This window comes from Delphinapterus leucas, chromosome 11 (assembly GCF_059928025.1).
Source record: "Delphinapterus leucas isolate spDelLeu-1000000601 "Yukka" chromosome 11, BTC_Dleu_Yukka2, whole genome shotgun sequence".
Lineage (NCBI taxonomy): Eukaryota > Metazoa > Chordata > Mammalia > Artiodactyla > Monodontidae > Delphinapterus > Delphinapterus leucas.
Genome location: NC_143139.1, coordinates 82895880 through 82915205, shown reverse-complemented (window position 1 = coordinate 82915205; position 19326 = coordinate 82895880). Strand labels below are relative to the sequence as shown.

At 45.3% G+C, this 19326-nt stretch overlaps 1 protein-coding gene across 5 annotated transcripts in view; it reads left to right on the top strand.

Moving 5' to 3' along the window:
- The first annotated feature begins 6440 nt into the window (after positions 1-6440).
- The window catches only part of GNPTAB (N-acetylglucosamine-1-phosphate transferase subunits alpha and beta), an 81917-nt gene continuing 69031 nt past the window's right edge, over positions 6441-19326 (top strand). For 2 of the 5 annotated variants that reach the window (XM_022599772.2, XM_022599768.2), the window contains exon 1: positions 6441-6816. In XM_022599772.2, the coding sequence (XP_022455480.1) occupies positions 6700-6816 (117 nt within the window). In that variant the 5' untranslated portion in view covers positions 6441-6699. Of the gene's footprint in view, positions 6817-6839; positions 8617-19326 lie in introns of those variants that run through there. The other 3 variants (XM_022599770.2, XM_022599771.2, XM_022599769.2) reach the window with 3 other exon arrangements.

Below are 19326 nucleotides of genomic sequence, written 5' to 3'. Positions count from 1 at the left end.
CAGTTTTAATAGCAGCAAGGGTAAAAATCAGGTTGTCAAAGGTTAAGGAGGGAACTCAATTTAAGATTTGGCAAGGGATTTGAATTGACATTTCATCCAAGAAGACATACAAATGACTAATAAGCATCTGAAAAGATGCTAACATCATTAGTCATTAGGGAAAGGCAAGGAAGTACAAATCAAAACTCTACTGAGTGACTATAAATAAAATGAGAGGTCAGGGGTGGTGGTGGTGGTGGGATGAAATGGGAGATTGGGATTGACATGTATGCACTAATATGTATAAAATGGATAACTACTAAGAACTTGCTGTATAAAAAAATAAATAAAATAAAATTCAAAAATTCAAAAAAAAAGAGACGGTGCCGAGTGTTGGAGAGAATGAGAGAAAACTGGAATCCTCTTGCATTGCTCCTGGAAAGGTAAAATTGTGTAGCCACTTTGGAAAATGGTTTGGCAGTTTTTTCAAGTGTTAATGTAAACTTACCACAGAACTCAGCAATTCCATTCCTTCATATTTACCCAAGAGAAATGAAAACGAAAACATAAGTCCACCTGAAGACATGTATGTGATTGTTCACAGCAGCATTACACATAATGGACCCAATCTGGAAATGATTCAAATGTCCAGTGACTGGATAAACAAAACATGGTAGGAATACAATGGAATGCTGCTCAGAATAGCAAACAAGTCCAAGAGAACTTTTTTTTTTTTTTTTGGCCGCTCTTTGTGGCTTGCGGGATCTTAGTTCCCTGACCATGCCCTCGGCAGTGAAAGCACAGAGTCCTAACCAGTGGACTGCCAGGGAATTCCAAAGAGAACTTTTAGGGTTATGAAAATATTCTAAATTCTAAGTCTGGATTACGGTGATGGCTGAACAACTATAAATTTACTAAGAACATTGTTGACCTAAAATGTCTCAATTTTATGGTATGTAAATTATCTCTCGATAACGTTGGTTTTTAAAAAAATGTTAACTAGATAATATTCTAGGAAATTGAGGTAAAAGAATTAGGGCGGTAAATGGATACAGAAGCCAAAATATTGTTTCATGATTGCTCAACAGACACTGAGGCTTTGACCCATAACTTTTTATTTAATATTATTAGAGAGGAACTTATCTCAATATAAAAGAATGCTTCATTTTTTTAAAAAAGGAATATTTCTAGCTTATCTAGAGGAACTTCTCAGAATTAATTAGCAGTAGATCTGCACATTGTGAAGTGAAAATAAAGCCAAGAAGAATGACTTTACCCATTGACTCTAGACAAGTATGAAGTGGGTTGGGAAACATGAGCAAAACTAGTTCTGTCTCATCTCAATTGCAGTTTTAATGCAATTAAAACTGCTTTAAATTGAGGACTCAAAGAGAATATCAGCCCTAGGAAGGAATAGAACTGTCCACATTGCAAGGGAGAGAACTTAGAATGTAGCTTTTAGAGTTTTGTTTGTTTCACATGCACCTCACAATGGGGCAATAGAGAGAAACCGGCAGCTAGTCTGTACGTGATGATAGAAGAAAAGACAAAAGAAAATAGACTTTTCTTTTTCATGAGCTTCCCTCTCTATTCACACTTAACGCTAATCATTATTAACCCTTACCCTTGGTACCCCCTAGAGATTCTTACCATAATCATTTCCTAACCCTTTTGGCCTGAAGTGTCAGAGGCATCAGTTATATTGCCTTCTACTGTGATATTTGCACTTCAGATAAACTAACTCTGGAATTTGGTGCCCTTAACTATATAGCTGGTATCACTTGGATTTATACTGTTTCCTTAAGATTCGTAACAGTCACTATAATAAATTTAGAGCATTGCCAAAGCATTGTAGCAAAATATCGGAGTAACCCCTGCCAATCTTCTAGAAGGCAGATTGTGTAAGATATAAAAGTCTTCCTATTTAATTATGCACTTAACATTGCAATGAGTTAGATAATCAGTGTTTACGGATAATCAAATACCTATGTTGAGGGACTTCCCTGGTGGCACAGTGGTTAAGAATCGCCTGCCAATGCAGGGAACACGGGTTCCAGCCCTGGTCCGGGAGGATCCCACATGCCGCAGAGCAACTAAGCCCGTGCGCCACAACTACTGAGCACGCATGCCTAGAGCCCATGCTCCGCAACAAGAGAAGCCACTGCAAAGAGAAGCCCGATCGCCACAACGAAGAGTAGCCCCCGCTCACTGCAACTAGAGAAAGCCCGCGCACAGCAACGAAGACCCAACGCAGCCAAAAATAAACAAACAAACAAATAAATAAAATATGTATGTTGAGTGCTCATTACTTTGGCTCTAAGGAGCAGAAAACTAAAAACCAATAAAAAAAATCATGGAGATCAGAAAGTTCCAAAGGTGTGAGGATCAGGAAATTGATACAACTTTCAAACAGAAGGGTAGGAGTTAGCTTTTGCAGGTTAGGTAGATTTTGCAAAGTATATCATGGTGGGCTTGATATTGATCCTGGGAAATAGTTGGAACCTGTAGTTAAATGGATAGCTCGTGAGAACTTAAATGGGGAAGTATAGGAGCTGGAGCGGGGTGGGCAGAGGGAGAGAGAATATATATTCTTTTTGAGCAAACCTGAAACTTTCACAAAAATTGACCATGTACTAGGCAACAAAGGAAGCCTCTATGAATTCCAAAGTGTCAATATCATATGAAATACATTCTTTTACCTTGTTTTGGTCAGATCGTTATTTGTAGACTAAAACATCTACTTATTGATTTAAACAGAAAAAGATTCAGTTGGTTCATCCATGAACCATTAGGAGGGATGAACAAAGATTTTAGGTTGAATTTGTAGGAAGTGCTCCCCAAACCTCAGCTGAACTGAGCTACAAGGGAGCTGTGGACTCTGCCACGGTCGGAGAAGAGCAGACCAGGACATCTGCTACAGAGGCAGGAAGCCACTTCCAGCAGTGCTGGCTTCAGAACAAAATCACACCTGCACTGACTCACTGGCAAAAAACAGGTGCCCTTTGCCCAGCTTCTCACCCCATGTCACTCCCGGATTAAAATCTTCTGTGAATTCATCTTATTAGGAGAATCTAAATTACACCTGGAACCCTAGTTTCAGGGATGTGCCAGTTATCAGTTGTTGCCTCTCAGCTCCGACTTCAACCGTTCAGAACTGGCTCCATAATACTGGACTTGGACTTGGAGTATTTCTCCTTTGTAGTGATTATGATGCTAAACTTTGCCAGTAGAGGGCGCTGGAGGCATACTGCAGGAGGAAGGGGGCGCTTCCTGATTCCAGAGGGTTGTTTTTGGTTTTTCTTTCACGTGCTGCCTGGTGGGTTATTGTACCAGTGTGTGGGGACATAGTGGTGCTCTGCCCCATCCATGAACATCCAGAGAGCCCAAGTTACCACCTTAGCCTAGGTCTGGAACCATCTTGCTTCAGTTCCCCTGATGTGGACACTGTGCGCCCCAGGCAGGGCACATGCAGTGGAGCCCCACCTCCCAGAGTGCACCTGCATTCCATATTGACATTCATGCGATGCAATAAAGTTAGTACTTAGAGGGAAGCTTATAGTTTTGGAACATTTATGAAAAACAATAAGCACTAAAACAACTAGCTCAAGAGCAACAGAGAAGGGAATTCCCTGGCGGTCCAATGGTTAGGACTCCTTCCTTTCACTGCTGAAGTTCCTGGTCCGGGCGCAAAAATGCCCGCCTTGGGTGCGGCCAAAAAAAAAAAAAACTAGGAAAAAATTGAGACAGACGAAGAAGTAATATACAAAATGAAACAGAGTAAATAACAATAAACGTAACAGAAATTTAAAAACCTAGATGACTTGAGTACATTTCTGGAACTCCCCCAGCCAAAATGATCCAGGTCCAGATAGTTTTCAAAGTGAGTCCTACCTCAAAATTTTGGTGTGTTCTTCATAATAGTCTTTTTTTTTTTTTTTTTTTGCGGTACGCAGGCCTCTCACTGTTGTGGCCTCTCGCGTTGCGGAGCACAGGCTCCGGACGTGCAGGCTCAGCGGCCATGGCTCACGGGCCCAGCCGCTCCGCAGCACGTGGGATCTTCCCGGACTGGGACACGAACCCATGTCCCATGCATCGGCAGGCAGACTCTCAACCACTGCACCACCAGGGAAGCCCCATAATATTCTTGTTTCCATTAACAACATATTGAAATTCAACTCACCAAAACTTCAATAATTCCAACTGTGTACTTGATACTTTTATCAGTTCAAAATATATAGATTCATCCAATAATTTTTATCAATTGGCTACTATAGGCAAGGCACAATACTAAGGGTAGGGATATATTATGAATAAGATGGGCAAGTCTCTTGCCTTTATGATGCCTGTATGGCATCGATGAAACCTACCAAAAAACCCACAAGTAAAAATCAAGTAAATAGAATAATGTATGGTCACACTAATGAGAAAAACATGTATATTTGTTTATGTGTACATGATATATTTGCATTCACAAAAATAAACAGTGGGCCATGTTATGTTTTGGCTCTTGGAATTCTATCAGAAGCAATAAAATTTCTTAATAATTTTGTTTTATTTGATATTTTGCAAAAAGATTAAAAGCTGCCCTGGCTTTCTTTTTTAGGATAAAAAAAGAAAGGCATGAGGTCACTTACAACTGACCTGTGTTTTATGAACACACACTGTATATCCTGAAAGGAGGCAGGGGACAAAATTAAAGTAGGTTGTCTGACAACAAGCAAGTATTTCAAACCTAAAGCTGAAAAGTAAAGGCATTTCATAATGTGAACACTTTATTTTATTTTATTTATTTATTTTAACAACTTTTTACCTTGAGTAAAGCAAGGACTCAGCTAAATATAGATGTATCAGGAGTATTTCAACTTTGCTTAATCAGCTAGTTCAAGCTCTTTGTTTAGGTTCAGTTTTCTTATCAAGCTTAAGGTAAGGCCTTCCAAATACACCATCTCTATATTCAACATTTACGTTTTGCAGGCCCAGGGCAAGAGGCTCTTCTTTGTGTAGGATTGTTTATTTTGGTTGCTCATTTTTCATCAAGACTGAGGAAAAGGTGACTCAGAGATGGATGGTGTTTTGGAGCCCAACACTTAAAGCATTCTCATCTCCTAAGTTTCAAAACCGCTGAGAATGTGGTATAGATACAAAGAGATGGAGATCAAAGCGTCAGCTTTAGTACTGATAGAGTTAATTGGAGAATGTTGTTCACCTCCTCAGACAGGTGGGCAGCCAATATTTTCTCCCTGAATGAGACAGACTTTCTAGGCCCAGGCCCAGGCCCAGGCTGGGACACAGGTGCTCCTGTACTTGGCAGATAGTGGATCAGAACTCCTGTCTCTGGCAGACAAGCTCAATTCCTTGCAACCTCACCAGTCAGGTACCTCCCTCTTCTCCTGGGATGAGGGGTGGAAAGAGACACCAGGAGTGTTAATAAAATGTTGAAAGAAAAAAGTGTATCTTGAGATGAAATATTGTCATTGCAAACCCCTTGAGACTTAAGTCCTCTGGTTTTATTCCATTATGTGGTACTGTCTAAACCCCCTCTTCTACCTGAAGGCCCTGCTAGAAATCATCTGGTGCCAAAGTAGAAATAACTGACCCCCTTTGCATGGGTTCCTGCCCACATGACTTCCAGTACATCACATGACTTCTATTATAACAACTTTTTCTGTATTTAGTGGTTTATGTGTTTATCTCCCCAACTAGACTCTCTGGGAACAGCGGCCAGATCTAGTTCTTTTTTTTTTAAATTTACTTTATTTATTTATTTTTGGCTGTGTTGGGTCTTCGCTGCGGTGCGCGGGCTTCTCATTGCGGTGGCTTCTCTTGCTGCAGAGCATGGGCTCTAGGCGTGTGGTCTTCAGTAGTTGTGGCGCACAGGCTTAGTTGCTCCGCGGCATGTGGGATCCTCCCGGACCAGGGCTGGAACCCGTGTTCCCTGCATCGGCAGGCGGTTTCCTAAACACTGCGCCACCAGGGAAGCCCTAGCTCATTTTTGATTATCCAACACCAAGCACTATGCCAGGCACCGGACACTAAATACATATTTAATTAATAGATGAATGAATGAATTTAGGTTTTGGCACATTTAGCCCCCAAATTTCCTCTTTCAAACAATATGGTTAGACAGCCAGAGAGGAAAGGAGGCCCATAACAGCATCTCGTCTTAGGGCTGTGAAAAACCATGATTTCCCAATTATTGTAAATGCAGGAAGGGTTTTGTGCACCAAAACATTCGTGTCAATATAGCACCGTCTGGGGCGCGGCCTCCTTGCAGAGGCCAGCCCCGGCCCGGTCGCCCGCCCAACCCGGTTTCGAGGATCCCAGCCAGGCCGGGAGAGCCCGCGGCGCACGCGCAGTCGGGGAGGGCACTCGGCTGCCCTCCGCCCCTCCGCCCGGCAGGTGGCGCTGCTGTTCCCACCGCCGCCGCTGCCGACCCCGTCTCTAGCTGGGCTAGACCGGGGCGGCGCCGGCCGCTTAGCGGGCCGCGCGACCGCCTCCGCCGCACCGAGGGCGTGGGCTCCCGGCTCCCGGAAGCGGGGGCCGCGGCGTGGAGCCGAGCCGGCGTCGATCCCTGGAGCGGCAATGCGCGGCGGCCGTAGCCTGTGACCTGAGCGCGGCATCCCGCTGGGGGCCGCGGAATGGCGGCTCGTTGAGGAGGCGGCAGCGGCGGCGACGTCTCCGGCTCTTCGGGCGCGGCGCGGCGTGTCGGCGGCCGGGGTGATGCTGCTCAAGCTCTTGCAGAGACAGACCTATACCTGCCTGTCCCACAGGTATGGGCTCTACGTCTGTTTCGTGGGCGTCGTTGTCACCATCGTCTCGGCCTTCCAGTTCGGAGAGGTGAGTAGAGGCGCGGGAGCCCTGGCCGGGGCGCGCTGAACCTGCAGGACCCTAAGGCGTCCCAGCCCCGGCGCGCTCCACTCTTGCCTTGCCATCCTCCCTGCAGCTCCGGGGACGAGCTCCAGAACCTGCCCTTTCCCCGGAGGCGCCGCGAACTCTGAGCTCCTCTCCGGGCTGCGGTTTCAGCACCTGGGGTCCAGACCTCGCTCTCCCGACGGTTTGGGGGATACACGCTCCTTCTGCCGAGTCCCCTTCCCTCCAGGTGCCTTCTTCACGGTCCCCAAGTCATTTGACTTTCTCCCTCAGGCCTTGTTCTCCACGCACCCCTCTCCCGGGACCCAGAGTTCCTAAATTGCACTGATTTCTCAGTCCTTGCCCCTCCTGCGGTTTCCTCCTCAGGTGTCACCCTTCTAATCTTTTCCCTTTGACAGAGGCACTTTATATTCTTAATCCCGTTTCTTCCCGGATATCAAAACTTTGTCCAAGAGGGGTGTTTTCTTGGCACGTGAATTTGCAGTGGGGAGAGTGTACGGGCCCCAAATTTAAAGGACTTCCACGTGAAAAGGTGCTTTTTTTTTCATTTTTTTTGGTCTCTTATTTGAGACAGCTGAATATCATCAGTGAGCCCTTAGAGGCTGTACTGGTAGATGTGAAAACACTGATGTGTGTCATCTCCAAACACTTTTCTCTATCCCGAGATCAGCTGAGCCTAGGGCCCCTTCCTGTGAACAGGATGCCCATAACCGTCTTGGACTCCAGCACCCAGTCTCTTGGGAATCAGCACAAGCTCTCGGGTCATGGGATATGCTAATCATTTAGATTCCAGATCACACAAACCCAGCCTGTCTTGATCTGCTGTTAGTTAAAGCATATGTATAAGCATAAAGTAATTCGATAAGATTGTAAACCCCAGAGGGTCCAAGCAACAGGTTTGGCAGGTGGAAACACCCAAGTTTAATAGATTTTGTGCCCCTCTGGGTATGGACTTTAAATATTTTCTTGAATGAAACAGCCTTTTGATTTAGGTTGCATGGCTATTTCATGACTGACAGTCTAATACAGTATTCTTTGTCGTAAACAGATGTACAAGAGACTATGAATGGGTGAGAACTGGAGCACACGTAGGTGATTTTAGAGAACATCCTCTTTTAAAACGTGTCTAGGAATTGGAAGAAAGTTGTATTTTCAAGTTGTTAGAAATTCATCTCTTTATTATTTTTTTCTTTTTTGGGGGTAGGAGGTTGCAAAAGGTTTAAAATTTGACAGAATATTTTTCAGAAATGCCACAGTATACATTTGCTTGAAGTCTGTACCCGTGCTGGATTGTGGGCTCCATAAGAGAGGGTGCTATCTTTAACCACTGTGACCAGGTGCTGTGCCAGGTACTGCCAGAGTATACAGTCTAAATATTTGTCTAATGAATATATGGCATGGTTTTCAGGTTTACACTTTTAGTAGTTCTTGGTCTAGGGGCTGATGAAAATAAGTCTTATAAGTGAGGGTTGAGAAAGTGCCCCAGACTTGTAAATGTGGAATATGTACCTAATATTATACTACCTGCTGTTCTGTCTTTGTTTCATGTATTGCACCTTAATGCAGTGATTGTATCTATACATAGTTAAGTGTCTTATTGCTGATAAAAGATTTTTTTGGCCCTGAGTAATTTTAAGTTAGCTGTTTATTAACTCCCCTGCAGTGTGAAGGTGACTCAAAGGCATCAGTTGTTAGCCTGCCCTGTCCCCTAGGGCTCTGCCATCACTCCGGATGCCTCGTCTCGGTGAGGCAGGGACTGGATTAAAGGTAATTCACCTGAAAAAAAAAAATTTTTTTTTTCTTTTTATGTATTCCACGTCTGGTTATTTAGTTACTGAAAGTCTTGAAATGGCCACAGATCTTAAAGTTTGGAACAGACAAAAGAAATGAGAGGCAAAGAATGCCAGCAGGTGGCATGGGAAATGGAAACAGCTGGCTCCATACCCCTACTATATTGCCTGTAGTTAATTTCTACAGTGCAGCTGAAAAGAGGAGCTGCAGGATTAGCAGATCTGGGCTTGAATGCTGGTGCCAGTATTAATGATCGTGATCATGGCTAATACATAGGGCTTATCAGATGTTAGGCACTCTCTTGACTGCTTTACATATATTAACTCATTTAATCCTCACCACATCATACCTGTGAGATGGGTACTAGTGTTAACCACCCCCTACCCCTGCCTCCAATACCAAAGTCTGAAGGTGATCAAGACCCTTACACTCAGCCCACCGTATCCTCCAGTTCCGCATCAGGGATACTGGAGGGCTGACTGTATACCCGTTTTACAGGTGATGAAACTGAGGCACCTGCACAAATTAATCCAGCTAGTTCCTGGCGGAGCTGGGCTTCAGACCAAGGCAGTGTATGGCTCCAGAGCTGTATTCTTAAGCATGTATCTATGGCTTCTCAGATAGTCTGGGCTGTGCCTTATATGCTCTTCAAAAGGATACTTAACCTCTCTAAACTTCAGCCTCATCTTCAACAAGGAGGCAAGAATACCTTCTTTGCAGGGTTGAGCCTATTAGCTCCTGGCACATAATAGGCTCTCATTAAGCGGTAGAACTACAGCTGCTATCATTATTGTCATCAACTATCTTATGCCCTCCGCACTTATTTTGAAACAAACCTTTGAAATAGAATAGGCTCATCACACAGTTAATACTACCAACTTGTTAATAACTTCACTGACTGTAATGGGTAGAAGATCATTGTTAATTGTGGGTTCATCACTACCTTTTTTCCCTCTCTCAGGATAAGTGGTATTATTGGCAGCTACCTTTTAGTAAGCTATTTGTATACTCATCCAAATACTGAGAAAGAAAAGTGGAATTGAGAGAGGGAAGTACTAAAAAAAATTTTTTTTTTTATTTTCCCCTTAAGTTGAGCCAGGTCTTTTTGAAGAACCCTTGGGAACGCTGATTAAACAAAAGCAGAACCTGATCCAAACCCACAGGGAGGGCCCTCTGGATGGGGACTAATGGCCACTGAAGTGCATCGCCTTGGGTGAGGGTAGCAGGTAAACTAGTTGATTTCGGCGAGTCTCGTGGCCTCCGGGAGCCTCAGTTTCCTCATCTATAAATGAATGATTATCCCTTTTAGCTCAGAAACTTCTGATTTTAAATGTTTGTCCTCTGTTAATATTGTATAGACCTTAAAACGTGCTTTTGAAGTAAAAATCTGTTATTTCAGGGTCCTCATCATTTAGTACATTTTATATGGAAATCCACAATCCCTTATCTGAAAATTCTACTGAACCTTGGAATTAAACATCGGTATCTTGTAGTGAAACATGTATTTACACTCAGTGGGGAGAATAAAGACTATAAGTAACTTCAAGTCAGTTTAGGTCAAGTTTTGCCACCAGATGAGTTCAGGTCAGGTCAGGTTTTCCTGCCAAAAAAGATCTTCAGTGTTGAGAGCTTTTTGGATTTTAGGATTGTGAATAAAGGATTGTAGATCATTACTGGGTATGTGTGTATCTGTGTGCATGTGTGTGTATAAAATACAATATATTACTTCCTTACATGTACTAAGTATGGAAACAAAGAGGTGTCCAAAAATTAACTTCAGTGAGGGAGTCAGACAAGTTCAGATAGAATCTACCCATACTGGGCAGTAACCCTGGCCTCCCTCCTCTCTTTTGCTCACCTGTCTTCTATCGCCATTTTGGATTAGTTAGATATTCAGTGAAAAAGAAGATTGAAAATTGGGTCCAGCTCCAGTTTCTCATACTGGCCCAATTTCAAGAAAGAAATTAGTTATGCTTATATTTGATTACTTTGCTCATTAAACAGATACATTTTGAGTGTGTTCTTTGCCAAAGGCAACAAATAGTTGACGTTAAAGGAACCTGGCCTGAGAGCTGGGAGGCAGCCTCTGGCCTGGCTCTAGCCCCACCATAAACTGTATCCTCAGTGGTTTCCAGACTGTGTTACTCCCAGCTGCCTCCTAGGTTGGGGCAGCCACTCTTACCTGTTTGTGTAGATTTCTTTTGGGTGTGGAGAAAACTTTCATTATTAAAAATGTTTTAAAACTTCCAGACTGGATTTCTCACACCCCCATTTTAACTTTAATGTTCTGTGAATATACATTTATAGGATGTTTCACATGGGAAAGCATGAACTATAATGTAATGGAGTTTGTGCTACAGAGAAAATGCCAGTGGCTGCGCTGAGCCTCTTTTATTTGGCCGTGCTGCGTGGCTAGCGGGATCTCAGTTCCCCGACTAGGGATTGAACCTGCGCCCTTGGCAGTGAAAGCGCAGTCCTAACCACTGGACCGCCAGGGAATTCCCTCACTGAGCCTCTTTAAATGGTATCTTTCTTTTGGGGGCTTTGGGAGAGATACACAGCCCAGCTAAGTGTCAAATCAGAGACATTGTCATTTTTCCTGCTATTCTTAGCACCTCTAAAATGCTTTGTACCCAGTAGGTGCCCAGTAGGTGCCAAATAAATACTTGATGTGTGAATGAATGAATGAATTGGGGGTGATCTTAAAGAACCTCCCGTTAAGCTCATTTCCAGTAAAGATAAGTTTTCTACTCTGATGCAGCCCATCTTTACTTACCTTTTATTTCTCAGACATGATTGGTCAGGTTATACCCTGTATGGTGGAGGGTACTATCAGATACAAAGAATTATGTACAGCTCATCCTTGGCCATCTTTGGCTAGTTGAGATGAGGCCATGATATACATATGAGTAACAATACAAGCGAGTAAGTAATTGAATGCCTGAGTAGGTACACAATAATGACTTAGAAGATCAGAGGAAGGGAAGAAAATTATGGGTTGAAACATCCTAAGGGAAGTTGAGACTTTTATAAGGAGACGGGAGCTTTTTCTTTTTGAATTATTAGTGGTTTAAAATTGTTGCTGGTATTAGCCAATGGCAGTTGGTTGCAAGTGATAGAATTCCACTTCGGACCTGGGTTAAGAAAAAAAGGCAGTTTTTTGACTCATGTAGTTGAAAAATATAGGGTGAAATTTCTGGCTGGATCAGATCGAGGTGCTCACATGATGTCATCAGGACTCCTTGTCCCTGTTCTCCAGCTCCATGGGTTTAGTTCTCAGACAAGCTCTCGCCGTATGGGAGCCAAGATTGGTGGCAGCAACTCCAGCAGCTGGTCTCCCAGTTTAGTAACCTTCTCTTCCTCATTAGTGCCAGCTAGACCCAGGGCAGCCTGCCTAGCTGGGGAGTGAGTGCCCTTGTGCCTTCATTAACCACCTTGATCATTTCCGGAGCTAGGGTTATGGGTGGGACTGTCAGCCTCCACTGAACCACATGAACTGAGAGGGGTTCCCCAGAGGGAAATCAGGAGGCTGTTATCAAAGAGCCAGAGCAACAGATGTCCTAGACACTGGCTTGAGTCAAAACCCATCTTTTCCTTGGTCTTAACATTGACACATTGACATTGTGACTGTGATAGCTGTTAGCCCTTTACCTTGTTATAGAAGATGTGAAAGTGTGTTGTTTCCATTTTCCATTTTTGATACTGTGTTGTTAAGTACTCTAATCTGTGAAACTTGTATTCTGTTTTAAAAATTTGATTTATTAACTTTTTTTGCTGCATTGGGTCTTCATTGCTGTGCGTGGGCTTTCTCTAGTTGTGGCGAGTGGGGGCTACTCTTTGTTGTAGAGCACGGGCTCTAGGCGCGTGGACTTCAGTAGTTGTGGTATGCGGGCTCAGTAGTTGTGGTGCATGGGCTTAGCTGCTCCACGGCATGTGGGATCTTCCCGGACCAGGGCTCGAACCTGTGTCCCCTGCACTGGCAGGTGGATTCTCAACCACTGCGCCACCAGGGAAGCCCCCTGAAACTTGTATTCTTTTTTTTTTTTTTTGGTACGCGGGCCTCTCACTGTCGTGGCCTCTCCCGTTGTGGAGCACAGGCTCCGGACGCTTAGGCTCAGCGGCCATGGCTCATGGGCCCGGACCAGGGCACGAACCCGTGTCCCCTGCATCAGCAGGCAGACTCTCAACCACTGCGCCACCAGGGAAGCCCACCGAAACTTGTATTCTTGAGTGGGCGTATTAATACGGAGTTTTGTTAAACACAGTGCTAGTGTGCACTCATAAATCTTTCAGTGACGATTCAATATATATCTTTAATGGGTGATTTGATAGTTGCATTTGATTTGACTTACTCTTGAGGTCTAAATAATGTTGATCTTGTTAATGAAATTAAGCAGAAAATTAAGAGAGAAAGCTTAACCTGACCTTTTTGCAGCATCTGTCACCCCATGTATGTGGGAATGCTCACTCCCTCTTTCTTCAGGAAGACCCCCTCTTTGTTCTCCTTGTCCTCACCATTACTTCTCTGTCTTAAATGCTGGGATTCTCCAGGCTTTGCTCCCTGGCTGTCTTCGCTTAGAGGGGATGTCAGGTTTCAGACCCCAGCCGGATGCTTGTGACTCCCCGGTTCCAGTGCCTTGCCAACAGGTCCTAGATGCACACCTCCTGCTGGCTGCCTGCAGCACGTCCCTGCCACTGCACCGCCCTGTGATGCAGGGGCCTCTCTCGTCACGGTACTCTCTCCTCACCACACGCAGACGTGACTGTAACAGTTCAGCGTTCTTCCAGCTCCTGAACTCTCCCAGAAGATACAGGAAGAGTTTGCCCCAAGACCTCATCAAACCTTTCCTGGAACTGGCCCCAGCTGGATCATAGAGCCACCCCTAATAGACACCTTAAAAGGAGGAAGAGGTTTGCTTTTTGACAAGTCTGATGCCCCCGTGAAGTTGGGGCCCCTCTCCTGAACATTTGTGTTATATGGAGGTGGTGTTCCACTTGGAAAAAATAGGTCGGTGTCGCTGGCGGCTACTAGCTGTACGGTTGTGTTGGTGAGCACAGCCGGGAGGACATGCAGCAGGTGTCTTTTTCTCCCACTGGCCGTTGACGTCAGCTTGTAGGGTTAGCTCTGCCTCTGCCCCTGGATGAGACACTCTTGTGGGCCTAACTCAGCCTGCTCTTGTCACTCCTGGGTAAGAAAATGTCCCGTGGTTGCTTCAGATTACAAAACACAATGTCAGTTCAGCCATGAAAGCCTTCAGTCTCCTGTCACAACAGAACTTTGAGCCTGTTGAAGTTGAAGCTTCTTGCCTCTCCGGCCCAGGCCTGCTCCAAGCAGAAAGCCTGCAATTGAGGAAGGGAGCTTGGGTACGGTGGGCTGCTTCTCTCTTTCTGCCACGGAGCCTGTTTCTGACCCCTCCTGGGTTGTAGGACTGGGAAGAAGGAAAGGAAATGAGGGCAGGAAAGTCCTTCCTAAATAGGCGCGGGAGCTCTGCGATTTGCTGGTGTCAAAGCTCGTTCTCTTCTGAGTGCTTTCAAAGGGCATCCTTCAGAGACCCCACCCTGAGCACTGTCACTTGCTTTTACTCTGCTGAGAGCAAATGCCTCTTCCTGTGGGCTGGTTACTTGCTCCTTCCTTCGCCCCTCAGTGTCTGCTCTTCTGGGGAACCACGGACCTGGTCTGAGGTGACCCTCTGCAGTGCTCTCTTGTGCATGGCCCACATCTCATCTCTTGCACAGGTGACCTGCATCCTTTGCTCTGTAAGAGAGGAAAGATACCTTTTCCTCTACTCTCCTTAGTTCTCAGCTAGGGCCCCTGTAACAGAAGACAGATTAGCAAGAGAAAAGCATACATTTATTTAATGTAAGTTTTAGGGACTTCCCTGGTGGCACAGTGGTTAAGAATGCACGTGCCAATGCAGGGGACGCGGGTTCGATCCCTGGTCCGGGAAGATCCCACATGCTGTGGAGAAGCTAAGCCTGTGCACCACAAATACTGAGTCTGCATTGCTCCAACCACTGAGTCCGCACACCACAACTACTGAAGACCGCGCACCTAGATCCCGTGCTCTGCATCAAGAGAAGCCACCGCAATGAGAAGCTTGCGCGCCACAATGAAGAGTAGCCCCCGCTCGCCGCCCCTAGTGAAAGCTCGTGTGCAGCAACGAAGACCCAGTGCAGCCAAAAAATATAAATAATGTAAGTTTTACATGACCTTGGGGCCTTCATAAGGAAATGAAGACCAAAGAAGCAGTTAAACCCGAGGGTTGTAATGCTGGGCTTGATGGAGCATGGAGAATAGCGGAAAAAATGCGATAGGACAAAACAGGGTGTGCGCTCTGGGGAGTAAGCTGGGGGAGACGCGAGGCCTGTTCATTCAGATTTCTTGTGGCATTCCTCTGTCTTTAGAGATGAGGATTTCTCCTTTCTTCCGAGCATAGAGAGGGCCTGTCTCACAGAAAGTCTTATGACCTGTTTCAAAGGAAGGTCAGAAAATCCTTTTTATGTGGTGTTTCTCAAATTCATTCAGCTTGAAATATTCAGTTTGCCAAGGTGCCGTATTTTGAGGTAGCATGTCCTGAACCCCATCAGCTCAAAGTGGGGGTGTGTGGGCTGACTCCAGCCTGGCAGTAATGTCTCCCTGTCCCCGGAGCCCGTAGCCAGCCAGCCCTTTCTGTTTTCTCAGGTACGAGGTGGATGTTGCATGCACCCAACTACGTGAACCCGAGGTTGGCTCTCTCGGTGATCCTAGTTGAGTCCTTTTCCCGGATTTGAGGTTTCCTGGCGTGGGAGAGAGATTTCTACCCCTGTCCTTTAGATGAGGCAGAACGGGATTAACAGAGTGCCCCAGCTTCCCAGAGCTCTCCTCTGACCCCTTCTGCCATGATGTGGATGAGTTTTCAACCACCTCCTGAGGAAACGTTGCATCTTCGTCCTACATATCGCTTTGGAATGTGGTATCTGGTATATTGGTGCTTTAGAAGAAACATGTCTAGATGTACAGCTTCTCAAAGCAGGTACAAATTAATTGAGCTTGCCCAGGAGATGAAACTTATTTGCCATTTCTGTACTCAGCTCTCTGAACATAAAGATGTTGTCTTTCTTCCCTTGGAATCCTTGTGCCCCAGCAGAGCACTTAAATTATTCATTAAACTAGTAAATTTTTTGTTGTAGCACTGCCCCTGGGCTTAGAGCAGTGAACTGAGCCCACTGGTTCCTGCAGACTGAGGATTTGTATCCTGGTTGTGCAGTCAGACATTAAATGCTACTTAATTACAATTGTGAAAAATGCTAAAAGGGGAGAGAGTGTTGTGGGAGAGACCAGCAGTGAGAACCCATCCTGTAGTGGCTGGGTCAGGAGAGGCTTTCTTTCTTTTTTTTTTTTAAACATCTTTATTGGAGTATAATTACTTTACAATGGTGTGTTAGTTTCTGCTTTACAACAAAATGAATCAGTTATACATATGTTCCCATATCTCTTCCCTCTTGCATCTCCCTCCCTCCCACCCTCCCTATCCCACCCCTCCAGGCGGTCACGGAGCACCGAGCTGATCTCCCTGTGCTATGCGGCTGCTTCCCACTAGCTATCTACCTTACGTTTGGTAGTGCATATATGTCCATGCCTCTCTCTCACTTTGTCACAGCTTACCCTTCCCCCTCCCCATATCCTCAAGTCCATTCTCTAGTAGGTCTGTGTCTTTATTCCTGTTTTACCCCTAGGTTCTTCATGACATTTTTTTTTCTTAAATTCCATATATATGTGTTAGCATACAGTATTTGTCTCTCTCTTTCTGACTTACTTCACTCTGTATGACAGACTCTAGGTCTATCCGCCTCATTACAAATAGCTCAATTTCGTTTCTTTTTATGGCTGAGTAATATTCCAGAGGCTTTCTTGATGCAGTTTGAGCTCAGCTTTGAAGGGTCAGAACTACTGAGGCAGAGAGCAGAGGGAGAGCAAGTCTGCTCTAGGCCGTTGGTTCTCACCTGGGAGTGATGTTGCCGCTCAGCCCTGAGGCGTTTGGCAGTGTCTGGAGACATTTTGGATTGGCATGACTGGGGCATGGGGTTGGTGCTGCTGGCATTAGGGATTCTGCTAAATATCCTACAGTGCCCAGAACAGTTCCCACAATGAAGAGTTGTCAGGCCCTGAATGCCAGTAGTGCCAAAGATGGGAAACCCTGAATTAGAGGAAACAAGAATGACTGCAGGGCACTCAGTCAGGGGCCTTGCACTAGGCTGGTGGAGGGCAGATAAAGAGAAGTGGGCAGATTTGAGAGATTTAGGAGGCAAAATCATCTGGCCTTCATGTTCCATTATGTGCCAGACACTCCACTGACATCTTGGTATATAAAAGTGAACAAGATAGACAGGTTCATTTGTCCTCCCAGACCCTAACGATAGGTGCTCAGTGAATATTTGTTGAATGAATACTTACAAATATTTATTTTTGCTCACTGATTGTGATTGAGCCTGTGAGGAAAGGTGGTTTAAATAAGATGCCTGAAGTATATAAGGTACCTTTCATAGTGCCTGGTGCAAGGTGCTGAGTAAATGCCAATTCAATGCCAAGTGCCCCATGCCAGCCCTGATCTTCCCTTGACCACAACACTCACGAAGACAACAGGGCACCTACCTTCTGGCCTGATGTCCAAGGTCACACTGAAGAGTATATTAATCTTTTCTTAGAGACGGAGTAGAAAAGTTCACAATGATTTCTTTATCTGAGTGAGCTTTATTTTGGTTGATATGAAAGCAGAGGAGGCAAGTGCCTTATTAATTTAGCACAGCCTGCGCTTTACAATAACATATGTTATCCTGGTTCCTTCTAAACTGTAACAGACAATTGTAGCTGTGATAGGTCGTGTATATTCACAATGTATCTTTGTAAGTTCTTACTGTCCTTAGATTGTTTCAGTCTTGTGATCCACATGCAGTGTCTTCAGCAGGTGGTTAGTCAGCCTGTGTGGGATTCATACATACACTAAATTAAGCAGGGAAAAAAGTGATCTTTCAGAAATGTTACAGACTAAGTCACACTTGTGCAAGGAGAGTCAAATGCATTCTATATATGATCAGACTAAAAACTGTATTGCCCTTTATTTTTTAATTTTTTATTTATTTTTGGCAGTGTTGGGTCTTCTTTGCTGTGCGCAGGCTTTCTCTAGTTGCGGTGAGCGGCGCCTCTCTTCGTTGCGGTGCGCAGGCTTCTCATTGTGGTGGCTTCTCTTGTTGCGGAGCACGGGCTCTTGGCACGTGGGCTTCGGTAGTTGCGGCACGCCGGCTCAGTAGTTGTGGCGCACGGGCTCTAGAGTGCAGGCTCAGTAGTTGTGGCACACGGGCTTAGTTGGTCCGCGGCATGTGGGATCTTCCCAGACCAGGGCTCGAACCCATGTCCGCTGCATTGGCAGGCAGATTCTTAAGCACTGCGCCCCCAGGGAAGCCCTGTATTGCCCTTTAAAATTGCTTCCTAAAATTGTTTCTTCTTTTAGGTTCTAGTTTATCCCTCCTTCATTACCTCTCTCCATTAACTTCATTTCTGTTTCTGACTAATTCTAAATTGGATAAAGTTTCTTTACCAAATTTCGTAAGTTGTTCACTCAGCAGAGATCAGTGGAGGTGTTTACTCTGGGCCAGGTACTCTACTACTTAGAGACACAAAGATGGTTCTGTATCTTTCTGCTATTGAGGAGCTCACTCTCCAGACAGACCAGCAAATAGGCAAACTTAAGATGCATTGTGATAACTTAAGTTGAAGAGCTAGACCTGGGTGTCCGGGGAAGTTTCTCAGGGTGACACGTGAGCTTGATCCTGAAGGAGATGGCTGAGGGAAGAAACGGGAGCCCCTCCCCCCTTGTAAGTGAAGGATGCTCTAGGTGTAAAGGTATGGGTATGAGAGGTAGCCCTCACCTTCTGGAACAGAAGTGGTTCTGAAGGGCCGCAGCAGCGTACCCAGGGGTGAAGCTGGAGAGGCAGGCGGTGGCCAGTTTAGGACTCGCCTATGGAGTGACTCCAAGGAATTTGGATTCCTCCTGAAGAAAATGGGGACCATTCAAATGGTTTTAAGCAAGAGAGTGAGGAGTCAAATCTGTGTTTAGAACAGTTGCTCTGAGGTGTTGTGAACAGTGAACTGCAGACGGATAACTGGGAACAGGAGACTGCGGGGCGTAGGAGGGGTTCAGGCGAACCTGCCACACTGGGTGCAGTGCTGCACAGTCAGCAGGCTTTGCATGTTGATTTTTATAATTGTACAAAGGCCTGAAAGAACAATGTCTTTGCTTTTGGAAACTGGCATAATCTATATCTAATTAATTGCTTGACTTTGTGGGCGAGTCTCTTTATTTTAAAGTTGTCCGTACTGAATAGTATGTAAAGTAGAGTAACTTACATCAAAGTACAGTCAGCCCTCCATAGTCGCAGGTTCCATATCTGCAGATTCAACCAACCAGGGATTGAAAACATTTGGGGAGGACTTCCCTGGTGGAGCAGTGGTTAAGAGTCCGCCTGCCAGTGCAGGGGACACGGGTTCGAGCCCTGGTCTGGGAAGATCCCACATGCCGCGGAGCAACTAAGCCCGTGCGCCACAACTACTGGGCCTGTGCTCTAGAGCCCACGAGCTGCAACTACCGAGCCCATGTGCCACAACTACTGAAGCCCGCGTGCCTAGCACCTGTGCTCCGCAACAAGAGA